This window comes from Suricata suricatta, chromosome 12 (assembly GCF_006229205.1).
Source record: "Suricata suricatta isolate VVHF042 chromosome 12, meerkat_22Aug2017_6uvM2_HiC, whole genome shotgun sequence".
Lineage (NCBI taxonomy): Eukaryota > Metazoa > Chordata > Mammalia > Carnivora > Herpestidae > Suricata > Suricata suricatta.
In genome coordinates this window covers 82,937,750-82,952,333 of record NC_043711.1, presented here as the reverse complement: position 1 = coordinate 82,952,333, position 14,584 = coordinate 82,937,750, and the positions used below count along the sequence as shown (strand labels likewise).

The window sequence follows — 14,584 nt, the reverse complement described above, 5'->3', positions numbered from 1 at the left end:
ATCGTGAATTGACATCAGTTTCAACTCTGTGTTTTTGAATATAACACATATAATGTAAATTTTTAAAAGAGCCAGAATTGCAACCAATCTATCTGATAGAACTAGACAAAAAATTTTCCAGGGAAACCCTTATTTCTCAAACAAGATCTGGGATCCTTGCTGGAACCTGCCTAGACTTCCTAAAGACCCTGGAAGTCACTTTGGTGTGAGGGACTCAGTCTCTGGCTCCTGCTGTTGGGATGTGGAGCAAGAATGGGGAGCAGCAGGATCTTGGAGCTGACTCCTCTGGGCACGTCTTCAGAATACTCCAGATATGGTTTGTTTAGAACCCATTCCTCTCGTTATAACCTGGGTATCTCCTAAATTTAAACATATATTTTAGTCAGTAAAAGAGGGGCTGGTCTTTTGACTTCTAGCCCAAATCCTGCTCATTTCAGATCTTTAATGCATGCCAGAGTTTGGTTCGGTTGATATTTATTATGGGTTATCATTGTCTGTTTCTTCGCCTCTTATTAATGACCTATATCCAGGGTGCCCGGAGGGCCCCTCACATCCTCATCACAGTGGGGATAACGTAATCTTCAGCTGCTCAGAGTGACCAAAGTCTTTAGGAGAAAACCAGGTCAAGGCAGACCATTTAAAATTTGGCTCTCTGTTTTTCTCCCTCTTTGTTTTCTTCATTCCAGACTTTCTGTTCCAGATCTCACTCCAAACATCGGTCTTTTTTGGTACTTCTTTGCCGAAATGTTTGAGCACTTCAGCCTCTTCTTTGTATGTGTGTTTCAGATCAACGTCTTCTTCTACACCATCCCCTTAGCCATAAAGCTAAAGTAAGTGGTTGGACGTGATGCTGCTTTGTCGGCAGAGCCATTTGTAGTCTTACAGGCTCCTTTCAAACTGGGAGCACCCTCTCTCAGGTTTATGCCATCTTTGGCCAGCGAACCCTCCCTTTAATGGCCTCAGGTGCCAGTAGCCATAGTCAGCAGTAGAGTCATACATGAGTGCAGGCTGCAGGGAGCACCCTGATATTTCCCCTGACTTCACTTTGAGCACACAGTGCTACTGAACCCACTCACTATTTTGATAGAGGAAGGATTTGGAGTTATAAGGGGTCTTTAGAAAAAGTGGACCTTATTGGGTGTCCTCCATGAATAGCCCAGTGACAGTGGGGACTCAGGATGTCTTAGTTGGCCACCTACCGCTCTGTTTAATCTTCTGATCAATTCCCTTTAAGGCTTATCTCTTCCACAGTGTAAGAAAGCTAACATGTATTGAGCCTGGCTCCATCCCTGGCCTTTTTAGGTTTTTCTGAAATGTATTTATACCTAACCTTTCTGGCACCTCTTGGAAGTAGGCATCATTTTATTATCATTACCCCCCATTTTATAGTTGAGGAAATGGACATTCAGAGAAGTGGAGCAATTTTCCCAGAGTCACACAGCTAGTAAGTAATGGAGCTGAGATTCAGACCAAGGTTTGTTTTTCTCCAAACTCTATACTCATCCCCTTGCACCATGCCAAACTCCTAAGAGAGATCACTTGTAGTAGTCCCTGGAAAATGTTCTATTACCAGAGCAGGGAAAACAGGCACTGAAGCACACAGACACACATTGATGGTTCAGGGAACCCGGAGGAGAATTTAGTTTGGATTTCAAGAGCCTGAGTTCTCTGTTCTAACTTTCCTGCCAGTCTTCATGGCCAGTGCACCAATGCACATGGTTCCCATTCTGTAAAAGCTCAGAGCTCATGCCTCCTCCCCACGACATAGCCTTGGCCTGGCATCTGACAACACTTTCCTTGGCCTGGCAGTCTCCAGAACTCTGGCAGCCTTGCCCAGCCAAGCTCACCAGCTATCTGTCATCCCCAGTCTCTGCCCTTGTTCTGGTCAGGCTTAGCCATTGGGCTGAGAGAAGCTGGGAGCCCGGAACACCTTTCCTCACTCTGTAGCACCTTTCATTGTCTGCATGGGAAAGGCCACAGGTGCTTCTGGGTAGACAAGAGCAGTGCCATCACGTGACCCCCACCTCCGCCCACCCGAGGGCCTCAGGGTTGTGGAGACAGAGGATATGAAGTGACTTTGCTGCTGCCTTCCTGTGGCTGGATTTGAAGCTCCACTGACTCTCCAGCCCCTGCAGTGTTTGCTTCCAGTGCCAGCTTTGTGGGAACAGGGCCCTTCTGGCCAACTCGCCCTAGACAGCATTGCAGGGACTTCTAGTCTCCATGTTTCTTGTCACCGGATTTTCACTGACCTTTTCATAGGCCATGAAGCTCTTCATGCAGCTCTTCCCAGCTACCTAAAAAGCCCACAGCCAGTGATTTGGATTGTTTTTAGGAAGATGCTTACTGGGCTAGCTGGACCCTTTGAGAGCCTACAGGACTGAGGCTTGCCAAGCTGAGTCTGAAACATTTGTTGTGTAAAACTGCTGGAGTATTTGGGGTGTGCACATGTTTGTGTCCACATCTCAGATTTACACCCATTGAGTCACCCTGACCTTTGACCTGCAAGACATGGCTGCCATTAATCTCTGAAGAAAGCCTTAATGTGAGCTGGGCATCCAGGTACTATGCAGAAGTAGGCCCCATGCATGTTGTTTAGGTACAGCTGGGGAGGGTGCAGATCTGGCCTCTTCCTATTGGCTTCCTTGTAGCACTTGCTCAGCCCTTGGAGGAACACTGGAGATTGAGTTCTGTCCTCACCCTTCCTGGTCAGAGCTGTGATCATGCTAGGCACTCAAAAGCAGTCTTGGTGCTGCTCAAGAGTTCTGGAGATAAACAGTTCCACTGCTTACTAACTCACTCACCCTCTCCGAACCTGTTTCCTCATCTGCAAAGTATGGGTGATGATATTGCCTACTCGAGGAGTAGCTGAGGTGTAATGGTGATCCCATGTGACAGCACAGAGAAAGGGCGTAGGACTGACTTGTCACCGGTTGAGGGTCTAGGAAATGCTAGCTGTTATTGTTAGTTTAAGGTAACAAAACTCCAGTTCCAGTCCATAAGCCCTGAAAAGCTTCCTGGAGCTCTCAGTTCTTTTTCTGGAAAGGAGCTCATCATAGCTAAGTGTCTGTAGACTCCACCAACCTTAGTGTCAGAGAAAAAGAACATCAGCAAGAATTCACTTCCTGCCCTGGGGTCTGGGTGTCGGTGGGGCCTCTGACAAGGGAGGCTCCTGATTCCGCTGAAGCTGACGACCAGCCATGAAAGCCCCGCCCCGTAATGAAGCTGACTTCATTTGTTTTCTTCCTGAGTGGCTCTTGAGGGGGAAGGCCCTGAACTGGGGGGTGGCCGGCGATGGGCTGTTTCTCAGGTGTTTGCTGGGCCCTCCTCATCACCTCTGGGCATCTCTGAGTCCCTGCGGTTTTCCGCTCTGCTACTTGTCTGGCCCCATGTCTTATGGGGAGCAGAGCCAGCCCCTACCAGAAGTCCACTTGAGTGTATTTTGGGGTTCGAGGGATGGGGTCAGGAGTCTCAGGTGTGCCTGGTCCCTGACTGATCTCTCCCTCTCTGTCTGCCTGCTTCCCCTCACCCCAGGGAGCACCCAGTCTTCTTCATGTTCATCCAGATTGCCATCATCTCCATCTTCAAGTCCTACCCAACGGTGGGGGATGTGGCCCTCTACATGGCCTTCTTCCCTGTGTGGAACCATCTCTACAGATGTGAGTGCTCCCGCCTCTAAACCTGTGGTGGCAGGTTTGTGTCAGCCCGGTCCCTGGATAAAACAGCCAGGGGAAAAGAGATCGATCGGCATTTGCTTGGCATCAGCTATGCTAACAGCACCGGGAGAGAGGGAGTGCCATGAGGCAGTATGCACCTGCTGGGTACTACAGACTAGTGATGGTAATAAAAATAACTACCATATTCTGAGCACTTAGTCAGAACCGACCTGGCCACTGTTGGTTCTAGGAGAGTTACATATATTAGGTCATTTTATCTTTACACCAGCCTTGAAGGACAATAACACCATTTTGCAGATAAAAAAGCTGAGATACAGAAAGGTAGAGCCATTTATTCAAGATTACATGACAGGTAAGTGGAAGGGCTTGCTGTGAGCCGGTAACTAGTGCTGTCCAGTAGGAGTTTCTGGATGATGGGAATGTCCTATCCTGCAGTCCAGTAGGATAGCCACTGGCATGACTAAGAAATTGAATTGTTTTGAAGATTTTATTTATTAAAAAATTGTTTTAGTGTTTATTTTTGAGAAAGAGAGAGAGAGCACGTGCAGGGGAGGGGCAGAAAGAGAGGGAGACACACAATCTGAAGAATGCTCCAGGCTCTGAGGTGTCAGCACAGAGCCTGATGTGGGGCTCACATGAACTGTGAGATCATGACCTGAGCCAAAGTCAGACGCTTTAACCAACTGAGCCACCCAGGTGCCCCTAAAGATTTTTTTTTTTTTTAATAATCTCTACACCCAGTGTGTAGAGCTCGAACTCATAGCTCTCCAATCAAGAGTCGCAAGCTCTAATAACTGAGCCAGCCAGCCAGGGGCCCCAAGAGAAACTGAATTTTTAATTAAAATGTATTTAAATTTAAGAAGTCACACGTGGCTGGTAGCTACCACACAGGACAGTGGAACACTAGACCTTGGTCTTTGAATCATTTCCCAGCATTGCACCTAAACGTTCATGGAAGATCTGTGGCAACACCACTCATCTGCCTGCTCTGAAGACCCGCGCAGCTATGACCATCCCCACTCAGAAGATGGCATACGGTGGCTAGTTATGCTTCTTAGGCCCCCAGTATTTTCCTCAGTTGGGCTTTTAGCCTTCTGGGTGGGTTCTTTTCAGTGTTTGTGGGCTCCCTGAGGGCAGGCTTATGATTCACTCCCCTCTGTGTCCCCAGCACCCAGGAGCAGACCTGACCCACACAACTCAGCAGGTGTTTTTGGATGGGTTGTTAAGCCCCTGTAATACATAGGCAGTGTCACTGCCCAACGCCACTCGATTCCCTAAACTAAAATAGGAAGGGAGCTGTGGAATTTTCCTTGCCTGCAGTGAGTGCACAGCCAGGTAGCAAGAATGAACTTGGGGAGGGCAGGCTTCAGAGGAAGGAAATCTTTGCTAATGTTTGGGGCTGCCTGGGTGTCAACCAGGAAGTGAAACTGACCAGCTGCTAGAAGGAAACCTACCTGTAAGACTACGCCTCTGAGCTAAAGTAAACAGCAGAGTGGGCGGGCCAGGCTGGCACTGCTCTCACAGGTGGTGGCCTGTGGGACAGTGACCAGTCCGGCCTGACTGGGAGGAGTAAGTGGCGTTTTCTGCCTGTGACATCCTCGTTGCATAGGTAAGAATCACCCAGTCCAGCAGTCTCAGAGTCAGCCTGGGGCCCCTCAGCAGAGTGGCCCCTGAGTCATGAGGCCACCAAACATGTGGACATGCCCCAATTTGTGACAGTGTGGGTCTTGGGGACATTGGTCCTCTTAGAAGTAGAGTCATTTTTTTTCTTAGCTGTCTCTCGCCTTGGTTAATAATTTTTCATCCCATGTTGCTGAACACAGTCTGGAGCCAGAAAGACTTGAATCTGGATCTTGGCTTTCCCATTACTAGCTATCTCTTTTTAGGAAATTCATTTAACTTTTCTGAGTCACTCAGTTTTTAATCTGTCAAATGGAGAGAATATCTTCCAGGGGCGTTTTAAGTTTGAGAAATAATGTATGTAAATGGCATTGCAGTTACCATTAGTAAGAATCATGTGGGGAGGGGGGTTCCCTACATAGTTCCATGATCAAGCTTCAGGCTTGCTAGGGTCATTCAGGGTCATTGTAATGGACATATTTTTCAAAGCTTGAAATAGGCTATTTATGCCCTCCGGGGTTGACACAGAGAGAGTGAGGATGGGGTTCTCAGAAACCTAGATGATCTAATAGATGCTGTTGCTGGCCAGATAGGCAAACGTTTCAGCCTGACTGAAGACCCTGCACAGAATGTGGGCTGCCCCCGTCCCAATGGCCAGCAACTGAGGCAGAGAATATTCTCGTGCAGGGTATCTGTTTGGGCCATGACAGCTGTGAGTCATTACATTTCAGCCAGGAGCATCTCCAGTCTCGTCCTTTGGACCCATGAGTGGAGACTTTGAGAAGTCTGTGAGTCTAGGGTGAATGTACTCAGACTTGTAATGTGGTTAAGAACTGAGTTTAAACATTAGTTGCCAGTGCTAACATGCCGGCTCACTCATTCACCTTTTTGTTTTCCTTTCTCCTGGCCAGCAGGGAGGAGACAGGTATGTGGGCCCTGCTCCGAGTGTAGGCCCCGGACTCTGGGACTCTGGTGCTTGGAGCCAGGATGAGTCATACGGACACACAATTGTGGTGTTAGGGAACAGCCTGCTGGCAGAGCGGGTTCTAGCCTCCAGTGGTCCAGCTGAAAGATCCAGTTACCAAAGGCTGGGGTGTATGTGTGGGTGTGTGTGTGTTTATTAACTATTGTATGAAAATAAGAGAATATGGATTAAAAAACCAAATTATAGAGAATAATAATACAATAAGCACCTTTGAAGCTCCAAGTTTTCCCTCTGCGCTCCTGCCAGTTGGACTAGATTCTTCAAGGGAATTTTATTTCTGAATGACTGAGGCTCAGAGAGGGAAGGTGACTTGCCTGAAGTGTCAAAGTTTCAGCTTGTCAGGAACAGAGGGAGAGACTGGATAAGCCACCCCGTGAGTGTAGTGGGGAATCTGATTCCATCTGACCCAGTAAGTCTGTGGAGGGTGAGCCTTTTGTCTCATTAGGTCCTGGTCATCTCTGACACCTGGTGCCTAGAACAAGCTGTCCTGTGCCCCAGGTCGCAGCCCTGCGTGCTCTGGTGTATAGCTTTAATCCTCTGGCCTGTCAGCCAGCAAGAGTGAGTAGCAGCTCCCGGTTCTCGCAAAGGTCGCCACAGGCCAGAAGCCAACTGGATGCTGATGACAGTTCCTCCAGACACATGGGAATGTATCTTTGTAGTTGTTTGTAGTTGCAGCCAGGAGCTGCATGGGAACCTTCCCAGTCTCTGTGCACTTTGTTACCTTCTTGTCACCCTGTCTGAAATCCAGAGTGGATAGGGAACAAAGGCCTACCTGAGCTCTCAGGCCACAGGAGTTTTGTTTTAGGAATAGTGTATTTTTTTTTTTAGCAAAATAATTTCCAGGGGATCAGGAAGAACCACTGAGAAATGTAAATAATGATGTGGAGTGGAGGAATGGAAAACAGGTTTGTTCTCCTGTCTTGAGGTTGTAACATTGTTTAATAATAGTAATTTTCAGTGCACACATCCCTTTTCCCAGACTCCTTGTTCTGGGAGCAAAGAGGAGGCTTCCCTACAGTCTCAGAAAGGCTTGAGTCAGGGCTTTATCCTCCCAGCTTTGAATCATGGAACTTTCAGGTCAGAAAAGAAGACCCTGCAAGCTCTCTATGCCACTGTTTCCAAATTACGGGAGTTCACAGACTACTAATGTTTTTTTTTAACTCTGATGACAGAGTTGCCAACTTATCTCAAAGACATTAAAACAGTCAGCTGCCAGCCATTCATCCTCATTTCATAAAATAAAGGACTTTAAAAAAAATGTTTTTTTGAGAAAGAGCGAGAGTAGAGAAGGAGCAGGCAGAGAAGGAGACAGAATCCCAAGCAGGCTCCATGCTGTCAGCACAAAGCCAGATGCCAGGCTTGATCTCATGAAACAGAGATAATGACCTGAGCTGAAATCAAGAGTCGGACACTTAACTGACTGAGCCACCCAGGTGCCCCAAGAAAGAACTTTTTAACAACAACAGGCAGCAATAAAGAGACACCTGTCACTTCTCACGAATCTTAAATTCAGAACATTTGTCTATAACAAGAACCCTGAACTACCTTGTTCTGATTCTTGTGACTGTAACACAGACCAGTGAAATCTGTCGCAGACTGGTCTGGACCTCTTACTTGCCAAGGGTCTGCAGCTGTCATCCCGTGGTTGGAAGTGCTGGCTGCATATTGGGCCCACCAGAGAAGCAGTTACAGACTAATTTGGATACCCAGGCCCCACCTGAGAGACTGATTTACTTAGTCTAGGTGGGGCTCCCCGGCTGATTTTATTTTGTAGCCAGAATTGAGAATCATGTGTAATCCAGTCCCCCTTCTGATGCATGAACCCCTGGTATAGCCAGGACAAGCGACTTAATGTTCGGGAGGCTTCCCATCTCTGAAATCTCCCCAGATTCTGACTTGGGGAAAGAGATTTCCTGAAGGTCAGGATCAGAGAGGGGAAGGGAACTTCTGTTTGTTAAGTGCCTGCTGGCTTCCCAGACCCAGACCCAATAGTAAGTTGTTTTTTTTCTTAAGGTGTTCTTTTAATTAGTTTATTTTAAATAATACTTATTAGTTTCTTTAAAATACAATAAAGTGTAAAGAAAGAAATAAAAATAGCCCATAATCCTACTGTCAGATACTCCTGATTGAGTTAAAAGGTGGGGGGAGCACAGTGTCATAGGCGGAATAATGCCCCCTCCCCACAAAGATGGCCACATAATCTCCAGAACCTGTGACTATATTACTTTATGTGGCAAAAGAACTTAGAGTTAAGGATTTTCAGGTGGGAAAATTAGCCTGGATTTTCCAGGTGGGCCCCGTATAATCTGCAAGGGCCCTTAAAAAGCGGAAGATCTGGAGGTGGGAGGGGGAAATCTCTTCCACAGGGTTTTGCTGTGAAAACCCAAAACTGCTCTAAAAACTTAAGTCTATTTTCTAAAAAAAAAAAAAAAACGGAAGAGGGAAGCGAAAGAGGAGGTCCGAGTGATGCAGCGTAGCCGGGACTTACTTGGTGTTGCTGGATGGAGCAGGAAGGGGATCGTGAGGCGGGCTCAGGCAGCCTCCTCAAACCAGACGGCTTCTCCCCTAGAGTCTCCAGCAAACATGAGGTACCTTGATTTTGGCCTGTGAGACCCAGAACTGTAAGATAAAGTGCTTTGTTTAAACCACTAAGTTTGTGGGGATTTGTTACAGCAGCCACAGAAAATAGTAATACATTTGTGCCGGGTTTTTCACGTATCTTGTTTAATTCATGTAACCCTCCTATGAAGCAGACCCTATTCTAGCCCTATTTTTTTTTTTAATTTTTAATGCTTTATTTTTGAGAGAAAGAGACAGCGTGATCAGGGGAGGGTCAGAGAGGGAGGGAGATACAGAATCCAAAGACAGGCTCCAGGCTCTGAGCTAGCTGTCAGCACAGAGCCCAACCCGGGGCTCGAACCCACGAACCATGAGATCATGACCGGAGCCGAAATCGGATGCTCAACCGACTGAGCCACCCAGGCGACCCTCTAGCCCTATTTTAGAGATAGGGAAGCTGAGACTGAGGGAAACTTGCTGGCAGAGCAGGAATTTTAGCCAAGGTCATTGTCTTTCTGAGGCCAGGTTTGGGCCACACTGTCCTGCTCCTTCCCTATGGTGCACTGGGCCAGCTGTCACCACCAGCACCACCGGATGTAGCAGGTCCTTCCTGGGGCTTTGGGGAGAGCGTCCTCCTGGGTGGGGGTGGGGGGGGTGGATTCTACAATTCCTCTGGGAGTGTGGGGCGGTGATGTTAGAGAGGGACGGTGCCAGAAGAGATTTTCAAATCCTCCAAGGAAAAGTGAGGGATGTTTGAAGAGCAAGGCAGACAATCTACGATGAGTTAAGAAAAATGGGAAGCGTTTTCCTAAGACCCAGGGCTGTGGCACCATAGAGACTCATTGTGGGGCTCTAATCTCCATAGGTTCATGCTGCTCTTCCTGTCCATGATCCCATGTGGACAGACAGCACCCTACTTGGGGAGAGGGGAGGAATTACGCTTAGACACCCCCAGATTGGGGAGCAGATGGCATTGTCTTGCTGAAGTGGCCCCTTTGCAGTGCCCAGAGTCATTCACAGCATTGCCACCGGTAACCAGCCCGGCCCACAGAGAGAGGTGCAGAGTCCAAACCTAGGACTTCACACCAGCCTTGGGCATTGGGTGCCATTGACGCAAGGGTCTGAGGCTTGCCTCTTGGCACCACGGAGCCTCAGAATCTGCGGGAGGACTTCTGCCCTTGAGCTGCCTCAGGCTCTCCCTGGGCCTCTTCATCTTGTGGGGCCATCCCCATAAGAAAGGGCTCCAAGGAGAATCAGCATTCAGTTAACTATGACCATTTGTCTTTGCAGTCCTGAGAAACATCTTTGTCCTCACCTGCATCATTATCGTCTGCTCCCTGCTCTTCCCTGTCCTGTGGCACCTCTGGATTTATGCAGGAAGTGCCAACTCTAATTTCTTTTATGCCATCACGCTGACCTTCAATGTTGGGCAGGTAAGAGCACTGCATGGGGATTCATTTTGTAGCCTCAGACCTTCAACAAAGGCCCTGAGTTCTGCAAAGTAGGGGTTTGGGTATAAGTGAGGGGACAGTTCTCCTAAAGTAGTTCATGGTCCAGTAGAGATAAAGAGAGCAATAGGAAAGATAAATTTGGCCAGTATTTACTGGGCACCATGCTGAGCTATTGCCCCATTGATTCTCACAGCAAGCCTCTAAGATAGCATTATCACTACTTTACAAATAGCAACAGAGCCTCACACAGGTTGTCTCTTGCCCAAGGTCATCAGAGTAGCCAAGAACCAAATTCAGGGAAGGCTCTGTTTCTGAGGCCACCTTCTTTCTATAACAGTGCCTGGACTGAGTGTCACAGTAGTGAATGCAGTGTGTGTGGTGGAGGGAGTGCAGAGGCAGGGGGAGGAGAGACTTTTCAGACTCTGGGACAGCAGGGGCAAAGGCAGCAAGATGAGAAATAGTTCGGTCTAGCTGTTGGGGAAGGCTGGAGCACAAATTGTGGGGCTGGGAGTAGTGGGTGAGGAGGCTGTAGGGGTCAGAGAATGAGATGTACCAGCTCGGAGCTCTGATCTCCCCCTGACCTGGGAGAATAGAGCAGGGGTTCTCAGAATCAGGGTCAGGGGGTGGTTGTTTAGAATGCAGATTCCCTGTTAGTGTTTTAAATCTTATGGTTACATTGTGACTATCACAATTACATGGCTTTGGTTGTTAAACACAAAACATTCTCTGATCCCGCTCCCAAGAATGTTGAGTCAATAGATGTGGAAAACAGCATCAGGAGCTTGTATTTTTAATAAGCTTTCTCAGACTCTGTTGCAGGTGGTCTAGCAAACTTTTCTGAAGTCCCTTTAGATCAGCTCTGTCCTCCTTGTGCAGTCAGCAGAATCACTTGTACCATTTACCATTTCAAAGGCTGTTGGTGCAGCCAGGCATTTCCTGTGCATGATGGGCTGGATGGGAAGCCAGGCTAGCTGGAGAGACTAATGATGCCAGTGAAGAGTCCCCGAGGAGATCCTTGCCTCCAAGGTTAGCTGCTGGGAAAGGGGGGAGGAGTTTTGGCTTTTGCAGTGAGTGATGGGTCTGGTATTTCCTGCACGGAAAATTAACATCCAGCCCAACTATTTATCTTGGTTTGTGAACAGGAAGAGAGACTGAGGGCCCTGTCGTCTGGGTGGGACCGTGCCGGAGGGTCTGTTCAGCCTGTTGTACACAGGTTGTTCATGGTAGATGCTTGGCACCTCCCGTGTCCTGTGCAAACAGAAATCCGCAGGATTCAACTTCATACCTCAAGGAAATCCAGAAGGTTGTTCTGGCCCTCGAGTCTTGCTGAAATCCCTTAATTAACCTGTCAAAGTGATGGCTGGCATGTAAGGGCATCGGGCCTGCCCTGGCCCTCTGTGGGGCTTGGCAAGCTCCACTGAGCTAGTCCACAGCCTGTCATCAGGTCCTAGCTGTCAGGTGTGGGTCAGGAATACAGTTGCAGTGATTATGAAGTATTTGTGGAACTTGCCAGGTAACCACTTTTCCCCCCTGTGGCTGCCTTTATGAGGGAAGGCATGGGGGATGTTTGCAAGTGCCCAGGTGCCTTCTAAGGCAGAGGAGACTGAATTATTGGAAAACGGTGCTGGGGTTGAATATGACAGGAGTGTGATCGTGACTGAGCTATGGAGAAAAATCAGGCTGAGCTCTCAGCATTGTCTTTTACCTTTTTCTTTTAATCTCTTTTTAAAATGTACTTTAAGTCACACAAGTAACACATGAATTCATTGCTGGGAAGAGAAAGCAAACAAAATAGAAGCATATGGAACAAAACATAAAGGTCCTCCAAGGCTCCCAGCTCTTCCCACCCCAGAATGGGATCAGTTTGATGCATCTTTGCAGACATTGTCTATGCCTTTACAAACAGCTCTCAGTACCTGTGCACACAGAGAGAGCTCTTCTCTTTATATAAAGAAATGGCCTTCTACTCTGGGTTCTGCTCTTTGACTTGGAGTTTTTCACTTGATGATCTCCTCTTGATAATGGTTCCGAGGATCTGTGGGTAGGAGGAACTTGATTTATTTGACTAGGTCAGCCCCTACTGACAGACATTGAGGTTGCTTCTGGTGGTTCTACTAGAAATGCAGAATAAATGCCTGGGCATCCCTCCACTGAATCTCATATAGTGTATTCTTTTCTTTTTTTAAAAAAATGTTTATTTTGAGAAAGAGAGAAAGTGCTAGTGGGGGAGGGGCAGAGAGAGAGGCAAGAGCAAGAATCCCAAGAAGGCTCTGCACTGTCAGCACAGAACCTGATTCAGGACTCGAACTCATGAACCAGATCATGGTCTGAGGCAAAGTCAGATCCTTAACCAACAGACCCACCCAGGTGCCTCTTGTATAGCATTTTCTTTTTCATTTTCTTTTTCTTTCCTTTTCTTTTTCACGTTTTTATTTATTATTTTTGAGAGACAGCGTGAACAGGGGAGGGCCAGAGAGAGACAGAATCTGAAGCACGCTCCAGGCTCTGAGCTAGCTGTCAGCACAGAGCCCGACGCAGGGCTCTAACCCACGAACCATGAGATCATGAACTGAGCCAAGCCGGACGCTCAACTGACTGAGCCACCCAGGTGCTGCTCATATAGCCTTTTCCTAAGATGGACTCCAGGTGGTGGAATTTACTGGGTCAGAGGACATGTGCATTGTGCATTTTGGCAGATACTGCCACATTGCCCCTCAGGTCATACTAACCTCCGTGTCTCATAGCTGTGGTCTGTAGTGCTCATAAGCTGGCAGTTTGTACAGACATTAGCACACCTGTGTCATCGGCCACCATGAGTCTGGACTCTGTGGCTCTCAGTCCAACAGCTTTGTCGGGTCAAGTGTTTTCTGGGACTGCTGGCTTTGGGCTTTGTGGCTGCTGCCGCCAGATCACTATAGGGACATGTGACATGGGGGCACTTACCAAGGCAGTCACTCAAGTTCTGTCTCTGCCCTGGAGCACTGACTGAGATAGAAGAGTGCCCCTTGTGAGGGTTATACATCCCTGCCTTCAGGCTGTTGGGAGCCACAGAGGACAATTATGAGACATCTAGAATTTTAGTCAGCTGTTGAGTGTTGGCTCCTTAAAAAGGCCTTCCACAAGGTTCCCCTGCCTCACTCCTCCTTAACCCCTGTTTGTTTCTTCCAGTTTGTAACTTTGTATTCCTTGTTTCTCTCTCTGCCTCTCCTACTGGCATGTAAGCTTCTTGCCAGCAGCCATCTGCCTGTCCTTCCCACTGCAGGGTCCCCAACTACCAGCTTTGTGTTTGTCAGAGAGCAATTGTTTAGCAAACACTTGTCAAGTGAATGAATGAAACACAGACAGCCAGGGAGAACGTCGTGTAATTAATGGCCAAGTGTGCAGAGTAACCACTGGAGGAATCTAGAGGGAACCTTTCCTGTGGCCAGTAATCAGGGAAAGCCCTGGGGAGCAAGGAGTTGCAGCTGGGCCTTTCTCCTGTGGAGAGTGGAAGGTCTGGGAAGTGGGCAGGCTGGGGACCATGTCATCCCCCTGGCTGAGGTTAGTGGCTCGCAGCTCTGTCCCTAACCCTTCTGCTAGACCCTGGTCTCTGGCTGATGTCCTCCACAGCTCAAGCCAGGCCCACTTCCATCTGACCTACAGTCAGTGCTGCCACTGAGATGTGTGGCATTTGGGGACACACCTTCAGTCCCACAGCTGGCTTTTTTTACTCTTCTAGCTGGAATGATGTCTAAAAAGTTCCTTGGTCCTCCCTCTCCCCTCCCCTCTGGGCGAAACTGAGCAAGCTGTCCTGGGAAGAGATGAGTATGGATTTTCAGCAGGCATCAGGAGCCCAGTCCAGCACTGCTGAATGCAGAGAGCACCTTGACCCGCAGATTTTAAGTCTTGCCCTGTTTGAGTTGGTCAGTGCCACTCTCTGTTATACAACGATCTATACTGGTAAATTCTTAGTTACACTTGGCAGTAAACCAGTGACTTAGGCTCCATCCTTTCCCCTTGGGGCCATTAAGTATTTTTCAGCATGTGGCATGGATCATTTGTTAATTATAATTGTGCCTCAGAGTCAGTAACCAGGAAATGACAACAGTAAAGCATCCATAGGGTGTGTCTGTCTGTGTATGTGTATGCATGTGTGCACACTCATGCACATATGCAAGAAAGGCAGGGAAGGAGGAGAGATTGAGATAGATTAGTTGCTTGAGGCTCTTCTACTTCCTCACGGTGACCTTCAGCAAGTAACTTGATTTCTCTGAGCTGCTGTGTTCCTTTTGGGGGGGGGGGGCAGAAAACTTTTT

General features: G+C 48.1%; 1 protein-coding gene across 2 annotated transcripts in view; it reads left to right on the top strand.

Moving 5' to 3' along the window:
* PIGU (phosphatidylinositol glycan anchor biosynthesis class U) overlaps positions 1 to 14,584 on the top strand; it is an 83,404-nt gene that overhangs the window by 59,192 nt on the left and 9,628 nt on the right. The window contains exons 9-12 of one of the 2 annotated variants that reach the window (XM_029918400.1): positions 687 to 830; positions 3,532 to 3,656; positions 10,129 to 10,271; positions 11,202 to 11,315. In XM_029918400.1, coding sequence (XP_029774260.1) covers positions 687 to 830; positions 3,532 to 3,656; positions 10,129 to 10,271; positions 11,202 to 11,273 — 484 coding nt within the window. In that variant the 3' untranslated portion in view covers positions 11,274 to 11,315. The remainder of the gene's footprint in view (positions 1 to 686; positions 831 to 3,531; positions 3,657 to 10,128; positions 10,272 to 11,201; positions 11,316 to 14,584) is intronic. The other variant, XM_029918399.1, reaches the window with a different exon arrangement.